This window comes from Mugil cephalus, chromosome 3, assembly GCF_022458985.1.
Source record: "Mugil cephalus isolate CIBA_MC_2020 chromosome 3, CIBA_Mcephalus_1.1, whole genome shotgun sequence".
NCBI lineage: Eukaryota > Metazoa > Chordata > Actinopteri > Mugiliformes > Mugilidae > Mugil > Mugil cephalus.
The window spans coordinates 17,041,857-17,053,178 of NC_061772.1; the positions used below are offsets into that span (position 1 = coordinate 17,041,857).

General features: G+C 41.0%; 1 protein-coding gene across 1 annotated transcript in view; it reads right to left on the minus strand.

The window, feature by feature from the left end:
- The window catches only part of igf1rb (insulin-like growth factor 1b receptor), a 46,045-nt gene extending 40,010 nt beyond the window's left edge, over positions 1 to 6,035 (minus strand). Inside the window, exon 1 of the mRNA XM_047580513.1 lies at positions 5,039 to 6,035. Within this exon, the coding sequence (XP_047436469.1) occupies positions 5,039 to 5,129 (91 nt within the window). The 5' untranslated portion in view covers positions 5,130 to 6,035. The remainder of the gene's footprint in view (positions 1 to 5,038) is intronic.
- Between the last annotated feature and the right edge of the window lie 5,287 nt (positions 6,036 to 11,322).

An 11,322-nucleotide genomic window follows, 5' to 3' on the forward strand; every position in this document is an offset into this window, starting at 1 on the left:
AACCCGGATGAGCAGACCATGTAATTACAGTGTAGCGCCCCCTACAGAAGTCACCATCTGTGGTGGTTTCATCCACTACGATCTACTGAATTCAAGATTTGCCAAGGGCAAAAGTGAAATATTTTGGCTTTTGATCAAAAGTGCAGACAACAAAGGACAGCTGTCTGCATTCTGATGTTTACAAAGGCCAAAACCATGGATTTGTGTACTTTTATGTTCAAATAAATTTGTTCCCATTTGTCTTCTTTTAAGTCTCTTAAGAAGATTACTGTAACTTCTTTTAGACAAAGAACTTGTCTATTTCAAAGACTTACTGGACAGACGTACTGGATACTGTGCGGCCTGTGGATAATCTGAACCCACATCGGGAAACGTGGCAAAGCGTGATTGTCATGATTGGTGACGATATGAAGAATGTTTGCCTTCCCAGCTTTTACTCCCACCTTGGTGATGTGCTCTAAAACAATACGTAGCCTGAAGCCCTGGCAGCACCCACAGAAACATGGAGGCCATTATCGCACAACACTGTGAGGAGGGTTTAGACTTCAAAAGCCGGAGGGCAGTGAGTCATGGAAAACTCACACCAACCAGCTAGGTTGTCCCAGTACTACTTTGATGCGGATACATAAAAGTTTTACTGTGTGAATGTCACAAGGAGAGAGACATATAATGCATTCCCAGCAAATAAATCTATTGTTTTCTTAATTATGACATTTTATAAGATTAGGGTGCCTATTGCAGATTTAGGGAAGTAAATAATGTTAGAAAGTACTACAAATTCAAGTGAAAGGGAACCGATGTTGATTGTATATACATAACACCAGTAAATGGAGGTACTGCCGATACCAAAATCTGTTTTTGAGTTTTTTCAGAGACAAATTTCCATAGTGGTGGAACAAAGTTTAATTCCAAAGGAACACCATGAATCTTTCTGCAGGCAATGGAAATGTTTCCCAAACCCCTCAATACAGTCTGCTGGCATAGCATGACATAAAACACTGCCAAGTTTCAATAACACAATACCATAGTTTGTACAACTATTAATCATTTACCTTTGTATTAGAACTACTAAATGTATATTTAAATGAAAAATTAATGTTGTGGTTAAGAACATTGTCTATCAGCTTGTGTGTTTTATTCCATGTCTCTGTGACATGTAACAAAATCATGATTTCTTTAGTCATGAAACCCAATAGCCCTTTAATCAAATACATAAGTAGTAATATTCCCACTAGCACTCAGAAACTTTGTGACGTTCATATTGGTGAATTAAAGTTTCTTTTGGCCTTTTTTCATAAGCGCGTCCTATGTGCCTTGGCACCCAGATCAACTTAGCTCAACTGTGGCTCAGGAGATTACAAAATGCAGTAACTTCACACTTACACTTTATTCCTAGATAAGGATACGAGTGATACAGTGCGTTTACATGCACAGCTTAATCGAGCTACGCCCACAATTCGACTTGCTGAATGCGGTCCTTGTCCTAGTTTACATGCAACGGAGAAAACTGAATAACTGGTGGGAACATGTCCTCCTCCTCCTCCACCACGCTAGGTGGCGATATGTGTCTTTTCAGTGGGTTAATACGGCCCCTTTCCGGCTGACCGATTTCATCATATACTAAACAACTGAAGTTGTTCATGGGGCAGACCGGCATTTCAAATAACAAGATGGAGAATAGTACAGCTTTTTTATGCAATGAGTGCGCTACTTGTGGTGCAAATACAATGCAAGCTATTCCTCAGGATGTTCTCATACCAACTTCTTCTTCTGCGACCGGCTTTCTTGGATGTTTTAGTTCCGGGGTCATACGCCAGCGCAGCAGTTGTGGAGGCGTATACGACACTGATTTCCAATCGCATTATCTGGGTGCCTTAGTGCCATAAGGAGTTTACATGTGCATAAGTTGTCCAGTTAGAGTCGGATTAAGGCGATAATTTGTTTTTTGTTTTTGTTTTTCATGTGCATGTAGACATACTGATAGTAGCATCTCTTCAATACAATAAAGTAGTAGTGGGGGACAGCATATACAGAAATACACATTAGGGTGTGAATGTAATTTTTTTGGCATTTTCTTTCTTTGCATGTCATTTCACTTGGAGATAATTTGGTTCTCACATGACGAAAAACACAGAGCGTTTAAGTCGTCTCGAGAGAATGTCTGGGAGCTTTTCATGGCGTGTGATTTAAGGCAGTGCACTGGTATGGTGGTTATGTCCTCCTCTATAATCTACTTGTCAGTGGCCCTCACAGAGCTGCATACCTGTTAATACACTCCCAACACCCTGGCCTGAAAAAAGACACACTGCCTGGTGGCGTTACATCACCGCAGTCCCCGACGCCTCACCCTCTGTGGCCTCGCTGCAGCGCCAGCATGGCCATCCTTCATGGGAACTGCTCGTGACCACGCTTGGGAAATTACTAAACACAACTTCCTGATCGAAATGTACAGCCGGTGCACCGGTTAAGTGAAAATACCAATAGCAGGTGTAGCAGCTTAACGACTTCCCCCCTCCCTCGCCTTCCACACTGACACATTTTAAACAGCTGAGTACACAAGCCTATCTCTGCAGCTTTGATGAGAATCCCGATCACATGTTTACTTTTGATAACCTTTCCCTTGCTGGCTGCAGCACCCAGACTGTCCACACACAATCAGAGGAAATCCACTGGAAGCCCCATAAGACAAGCAACAGAGAGCAATACGCCACCTAAGCTGGTGCCTCATCCGCTGCCACTAGACTGCAGCAAGTCTGTTTACTCCTCATTTCCATCCTCTTAGTGACAGACTGCCCAAGGGAGCAAACGTATTCATAAATACTTTTCCACATGAGAGGCAAAGTGAGAAGAAATGCGCTGGGCATCTCTAGAAAGAAAGAAAAAAAAAAAAAACACTCTTGACAGATTAAACTTGATCTGAAAAACTGTGTCTGCAGCAGCAGCAGGGTTGAACCTGGTTAACCCAAACCTGCCAGCTGCCCTTTAGTCCCAGCTGATACAGTAAACCAGCAGGAATGTGCAAAGTTTAGCCACACAAGGAACCTTTAGACAGCTCCACACTAGAGTGAGAATAAATGTAGGATTTCGATGGGAGAACCTCTCCGCTGCTCCCCGGTTTGTCCCGTGACCGCTGGTGCTAACAGTAAACCCCATAACACACAGTTCACAAGCTCCTCACTCTTTCCAATCAACAGAACTTAGTCTGTTTTGCTTGTGAATGTACTTTGGCTTGTTCTATTTTAAAACCCAGACCCTGGTTCAACCCCCTAACCCACACCTCCCCAACATGTCACGATGAATGGGATGAAACAGGAAGGCTAGTTTACAGTTTAGCATTTCACATGGCAGTGCAAAAAAAAAAAAAAAAAAAGAAATGTGGAATAAATATAGCGGCTTTTAAATGAATCAAATGCGAAGGTTTATAGGGTTTAGAGGAGCAGTAAGGTTCAACGCGGTTCCATGGTCAGTCACTAGAAAGTCTGCTCTGAGTTACCTACGGAGGGGACATTTGGAGCTTCTTAAAGTTCAGTCACACTTCTAAAAGGAGTAAAGTTTTAGTTCAAAGATAAACCAGCACGCTACAACCCATAATCTCAGCCCTTGTGTTTCCAATCATTTGCTTAATGGGAGGTTGTTGCTGGGCCTGATCAGTGCCGCTGCAGCTGTCTGGCCTCAAAAAAAAAAAAAATAAATAAATAAATAAAAAATACTTCCAAGGTCAAGGTATTCTCACATTTATTTTGGAAAAGAGAATAAATGGCTGTGTCCTGCAAAAAACAGCACAGTGACGCGTCTGGACAAACAGAGGTCACTCCTTTGAGGAAGCATTATTAAAAATGACAGCCCTTTTGCAAAGAGGGCCGACACACACCAAATAGATGTCTAGATTTGACAGTTATGTTTGTGTTGAAATAACTCTGCTTAGGTCAATATTGTGTCAAGGGACTTTGGGCACATTGTCTTTTGTATTTTAATCTTTTACACACTATAAAGACCTGAACATGTTTTTCTCATTCCAACATGAAATTAAGAACATCCCATTTTTGGATGCAGAGGACGAGAAGCCCAACACACATACACCCAATATATTTCTTCAATCCTGTTTCACTTCGGGGTTTTCTGACGAGATCACAGATACCTTCCACTTTTTTGTGTATTCTGATTCACCACATTATGACTCAGAGCTGACAATGTGTGTATATGTATATTTTTATATATATAGCTTGACTGACTTTCTCCGTTGGCTGAGTCACTGTAATGTATTTTAACAAAACACGCTTAAAGTGACTCATGTTTGTGGTGTGTCTGCAAACCCGGCTGCAATATGACAATTAGATTTCCAACAGTCTCATCGCTTCATGAAGCTGAATTCCACAACTAAAACAACAGCAGGCTACATGCAACACCCGTTTATTATGTGCAGTATCTGTACCGTTACTTCCAACTTCTTTACATCAACAGCACCAATGTTTCTTGCCCTTGCTTGGGATTGTTCAGTTTATCTGAGATTGTTTAGTTTATTAAGACTGCTTAGTTTATTGATCTTGTTAGATTTATTATTTATCCTCTTAGTTGCTTTTGTGCTGTGGCTGGACCTGCTACTTAGTTTCATTCCCTTTCATTTCCATGCTTTGGAATGACAATGTATAACTAAAAAAAAAAAAACTTGAAACCTCGAAATGTTTTTCCCACCAAGGAAGAATTATATAACACTGCGCTGTTCTTTAAAAAAAAGTGCACAAGATGTTTGTAATATAAAGAATATTCCGATATCTCATAACTATTTTGATTCTCCGTATTTTTTTTTTCATTTGACATTCTGACACATAAACGCATCATTTTGTGTAAATTGCCATGAAAACAGTGTCGTCTCCATTTTTGAATAGTGTCGCACTACAGATGCAATGCACATGTAGTTGTATTTGATGTTTTTCCTTTTTGTCTGCTTCTAATAAATACCATTTCATACATTTAAACATTACTGGAGCCGGGGATGAAGTGTTCCCGGTGTGTAGTAGTGCGGAGTAGCGTTACTTACTCTCTGCGGTGGCGGGCCGGAGGCAGGACGACAGACCCAGCATCAGACCCCAAAACAAGGTCAAGCGGCTCCTCTCCATTCGAGACTTCATTCCTGGATAAGAGAAAAGCCCCCAAATCCTGCAAATAAATACCGCAAGGGGAAGGAAACGTGGGCAGAACCTGGTCAGAAATATTAAAGCGCCTTTTAATCTCCACCCAGCACCCTTTTAGCTGTTAGCCGGCTAATGGAGCTAATAGCTACAACAAACAGGCTAGCAGGATAGCTCGCTCACGTTTCCTAACGGGAGTCCCAACCGTGCTCCAAAAATCACCGATTTATCCTGACCCTGGCCAGAAAATGTGCGTTCATAGTTCTCTATATTCCTGCCGAGGACGACGCCGCACTGACGTGTATAATGAAACCATTGCGGCTAAACTAGCGGTGGGGATTCCTCTGTAATCCACATCTTCACGCTCCATATCTGGAGGAAAAAACGTCCCGCTGCAGGAGGATCCTCGGGTCGGGAGGCAGAAAAACGGGTCAGACCTCCCTTACAACTGGGGCGAGAACAGGCGGCGTGGGCCATACGGTAACATATCACACCGATGCACTGCCCCGCTATGTGAACGACACGGGGGTTGTTTCGAAATATCCAGGATAAAATCTGGGTTCAGACCGCAGCCTCCTTCTTTTTCTCCTCCTCCTCCTCCTCCTCCTCAGCCGCTCATCGTGCACACACACACACCGCGTTGTTGTGGTAGCTGTTATTCACCTTCATGCCCACGGAAAAACGGGATGTTTGACCTCACCGCTCAGGCTGAGGCCAGGTCCTTTGATTATCTAATGCCCCTCCGTCGATAGATAGCTGAACGGCTGGCGTAGTTAGACAGATTAATGCACAGGTACGTTCACGGTCTCCTCCGGCCAGTCTGCAGTCTGCAGCCCCGTTCGCTGTAAACACGGCGCCGAGCACGCAGATCGTCTCCGTTTGCAGAAGACGCATCACTCCAACCTCTACACTGCCTCCCAGTCTGCAAGAGAGGGCGTCGCTTTCACTGCAGTTTAGTCTCCACAGATGAGACTCACAGTTACCATAGTGACTGGTCTGGTACTAATCACAATAAGCTCCGTTTTGTGTGTTTACAGCATTTATTTTTTTACCAAGCAACCCGTCAACTATACCTCCACCACCACCTCATCACTTTATCGTGCACTACATCATTATCTGCTACTACTACTCTACGTCCACATCAGATAAGCAAGTGGGATTTATGCAGGATTTATACAGCGGGCCGTCTCTAAAACTAAAACTGAAAAGCAACTTCTAAACTGAGTAATGCATTTGGTTGATATTTAAGGGAGGTCCAAATAATCAGCAAAACAGAGGAACATTTTAGAGCAGAGTGAGGCGTCTGTAGTCTCATCACCTCTCTGGACACCGCCGTAGCGACTCCTTTTACGACGCGGTGTGAAGGAAATCCGGGATGCTGATCCAGGATCGGGGTTGTTTTGCTCCTCACAAAAACACCGCGGAGAGCCGCCGATACAAAGATAGTGTCTGTCTGCAGGCTGAAGTGAAACTAACCACCCAGGACCCCTACATGAAAAGGAGGGCCCTCAAAGAGCTGGAAGTTAAAAGTTGACTTTCATCTATCTGCGCCCTGAGCAGCCTCCGTGGGAGCTTGCCTGACCTTAAAAGAGCTGTGCAGTGTTTAGTTAATTCCAGTAATTCAAAGGGAAAACGGGTATTTTACAGTAAAACAGCTGCTGGGGCCCAGATCTGAGTTGATCATTCAGGAACATAACTAACCAGTATTATTACTTCTTAGCTTGCTGATGAATTCCTCCTCACTCCCCACATGGAATAGGGTTTAAGAGAATACCAAAAGGGACTTTTCTGTATTAAATCAAGATAAAAGCAATAGATCAAGCTATATCGGCACTACATTATAATATGATGCCCAGATATTAATTTGATTTTAATGTAATATCTATCAATTTATGACATTAAACGATTAAAAGCCCCAAATTATATATTGTAAGATCTTGTACTATCTTATAAAAATCAAAAAACATTTCAACAGACTGTTTAATAAATCATTTTGAAGATTCGGGATTATACCAATGATTTTTATATAAACGATGTAAGGGTTTGGAAAATTTATGTAATCATGGTTTCTGATGAATTCTGCCTAAACTGCAACAACAAATGACTCTGAATTTTCTCTGCGAAGATACCAAAATGTCACCATCTAGAGGGCAGCAGGACTTACTGCAGATTTCAAGTCTTGAGTGAAATTAACGTGTGAATGGTAAAATTTTTAAATCTGCTAAAACTACATGAGTATGACAGCTATATGGACTATATGAACTAAAACACGGATTTGTGTCATAGGAATAAATAGGGATCTCTTCTGCTCACCTTGGCCTCACGCAATTTGTAAGAAAGAAACTATCAGGGCAGTCGCAGGCAGGTAGAACAGTTCAAGTATGGCCCCTATTATTTGAAATAACTCATCTCATTAAACGGACTTTTTGTTTGTTCGAGGCTCAGACAGTTGCAACTGCTACTGTGATCGTTTGAGGTCTGAGGCCCAGCCAGTGGAAGTGAAAGGCCAGCAGCCTGCGATGCTGTGTGAGAAGCAGACAGTAAACAAAACAGTCCATAGACGTGCCCCTGACAGTTTTGATTATCCCTGTAATTACAGGCCGCTTTCATCACTTCACAGAGCAGAGCACAGAGACATTATTTGAACTCCACACATTACCTCAGCCCTGGCAGACAGCGCTCGGCATCCGTCACAATCCGACAATTAGCACAAAGAAGATGCACATTAAAAATGAAGTGAATATCAGTGGCCACCCAAGAGTCCAGATTCAGTGAGTCAGCCTCTCACAAGTGCTCACTGTACCAACATGACCCCCCTGTACCGGAGAATGTTGTGCCTGTCCACTTGTATTTGTTGAGTCCCTATTAAAGTCCCCATGAAGGCAGCCGGCGGGCCCACCTACCTCGACTGTCCCGGTGGAATCCATTCTCGCCCTGCACTCATGTGGAAATAAGCCTGTTTACCACCAACGGGTCACACATGCTAATGAGCTTCTGTTTGTTTTCCACTGTGCTCATGCAGGAGGAAGGGAATTTAGGGGAGAAATAATAGATGATATGCAGACAACAGCCTGGGTGGCTTCACAGGACTAATGATGAAAAACCTGCGGCAGAAAATGAATGGATGTGAAATCAGAAGAGGTAATGTGAACAGAATATGGTAACAGGTGAGGGGCTTTTACTGTACATACTGTACTGTGTACAGTATTACACACGGACACACGCTGTACACTATATGTCAATTCCCTATACAATTAAATCTAAGTAAAAACAGTTATTCCATACAGTTGTACACATCAGTAACATTCAGTGTACATTCAGTACACGGTTAAAGTTTCCACTTGTATATCTTCTATTTAAATATTATTTTATGTATTTTGTAGTAGCAGTACCGTTGTAGCACCCAGCATATGTCGCACAGTAGGACTAGACAAAGCAACACTTCAACATATTTTTTCTTCTGTGAAATCAGACGGGCCCCATGCACCAAGGATGTTATTACTAGTAAAGATGTTGCATTGTTACGGAGTATCTGACAATGAAGAATCTTGAACCTCTGTAAATCTCTGCTGGGGCTGACGCTCCATATCTTGTAAAGAACAACAGCAACGAAGCAGCGATGCCTCTTTGACACCTGTGTTGGAGGGAGTGGTGTCTTAAGGAAGCAGCTGTCGGGATGTCTCAGGGGGTGTTTCATCAGCAAACTTTCCGTCATGCATAATAGAGACGGGCCCATTACAGCAGCGTGTAGTTTCAGGGTTTTTAACGCTCTAGCGGATTGACCTCGCCCAGTGATCGCTAACCGTTCATGTTGAACTCAGTAAAACCTGTTAAGCCCTTTTCAGCACTGTTTGTTGATCACCGTGCTGCACAACTAGCCCTCCTGCACAGGGTCAGAGTGATACACCAGTGATAGCTGAGGCCTTTCTTTAAAGTTGTCTTCGGATCTGGGCAACTGGAACTATTTCAAATTGATAGGAGAGCAATCAAATTGTTTGTTGGAAAAACGCTATAAATGGTGACTAAAATTGATTGTAATTTAGAGATTTTTTTTAGGAGATTTTCATGCAAATGTCTCCACATTTTTATAAGTATTGTTAATAGCGGGGATCTATTTCCAACCCACATAGAAGAAAGTGTTCTTAAAAAAATTCTGTCGATTTAGTCTTTTGAGTGTTGAGTCCTTTATGTATATGTATATGTTTATGTATAGGTATACGTATGTGTGTATGTATGTGTATATGTAAGTATGCATGTATATGTATGTATGTATAGATAGAAAACAAATATAAAAACAATATAAAAGTAATGAAAGATACATGATATTAAAAATATTAATTTGTATTTCTTTTGGTGGCTGTATTTCTTGTTCTTCATTTTATTCTTATTATTACACACATATACACATGAAATATGTTTGACTTTACATCTTGACCCCAACATTAACTTTTTTTAATACACTGAAAGTCTGTCTCTCCAGTTCTTGTCTGTGCTCCGCTCAAGATGTTTTCCACCGGATCCTTAAGCTCAGTCACACCCATTTTACAAGTTACCCACCTGTACCCATTTAAATCCTTGTCACTGTGTTTTGTTCTTGCACCCTGAAGAAGACTTCCGCGTCATACCTGCAATTTTTTCATTATACTAAACATCACAACATTTCATAGACTGGACTAAGTTGCACTTTATGTGCATTATTACATTATTTCCATCTTCCCTGAACATATTTTATTTTTTTCTCTAAGGGAGTTTTTTCATAAGTGTTATCTAAATGTCTGTGTTAAAATGCGTGGCTATAATTTCGCTATGTTCTCATAATGACTCAATAAAGACTCCTGATTCTTGATTCTGTTTACAAGCTAGAAGCTGCCATGTTAACTCCAATGTGACGTGAGTGTGAAATATCTGGCCAAACCGTCAGAGGCCCCGCTCGGAGTATAATGGCTGTGGAACAAAAAGTCTTGTCCTGTTAATGTGCTAGGCTACGTGATAATTGGCCTGTGAGCTGGCAAAAGATCAGAAAGAAAATAATTAATGTGTGACTGAATTTTTTTTCTCCCCTTTTTTATGAGACGACCCTACATGGGATATTTGTGTGTCAGATAACATTTAGATCAGTTTTCCTTTTTAACAGTGACATCAGGAGTTTATAACTCCTTTATAAAAAATAAAACACATTCTGATAAGTAAAATCAGAAGTCAGGTAGAGTTCGACTCCATCTGAAATTTTGTCTGATGTTGTTGCTTTGTGTGACCAACAGATAGCACTGTTACCTTTCCTAACATAGTCCTATCTGCGGCAAGACTAGAATGCCACCCAGACGATAAAAACAAATCCTCTACCCGGCACAGAAAATGGAAATACCTCACAACAGAATCTTAAGAATATATACATTTATTTCATGGACCACTGTCTCTTCAAATACAAAATACTGCAAACTTAAAATCACTATTAAAATCATTACATGACGAATTAATAACACAACAGCAACTAGCTGAGATGATCCACATGAGAATTCTGCTTTGATTATTTCTTTATTTCACTGTAACGGAGGCTGCTAAGTCATACTGTTTTCAATTTAATAATTTACCTAATGTTGTAGTTAGTACTGTGGCTGAGAAGTAAAATGTCGAAGAGTGTTGGTGAGGGTCTATCAGTGATTATTATTATTATTGTCCCCTTTGGCTGATTCTGATTTTGCAGTGTTTTCACATGTATATTAATTTTAGAGACCGTTTGCTACTAAATTGGATTAGATTTTCCCGTTTAGGCAGCAGCTACTGTAAGTCACAACCAACAGAAGAACAAGAGACAACTGTACAAAGGGTCCAGTGGTGCCTTGCTTGATGGTGCATTACTCACAAAATTATATGGGGTCATGATGACACACAGTTAACTAAAACCAGTTTAAATAGTTTTAGTTTTAGTTGTCATGAAGTACTGGAATACATGATTAAAATCTTACAAACCACAACACACCAACAGCATCAAAATTTAATTGAATTTATACAAAAATGTCTATACTTTTTTTTTAATTTTTTTTTTTTTTTTTTTTTATTCTGTGATAAATCAATGAGTCAATTTAGTGAGTTCTGGGATGGTGCGCCAAAACTTAAATTCGCTTATGCTATTTTTCCAGCCACATTCCTTGGAACATTTGTGAAGGGCTTGTTTGAGGTCGACTGTTAAATG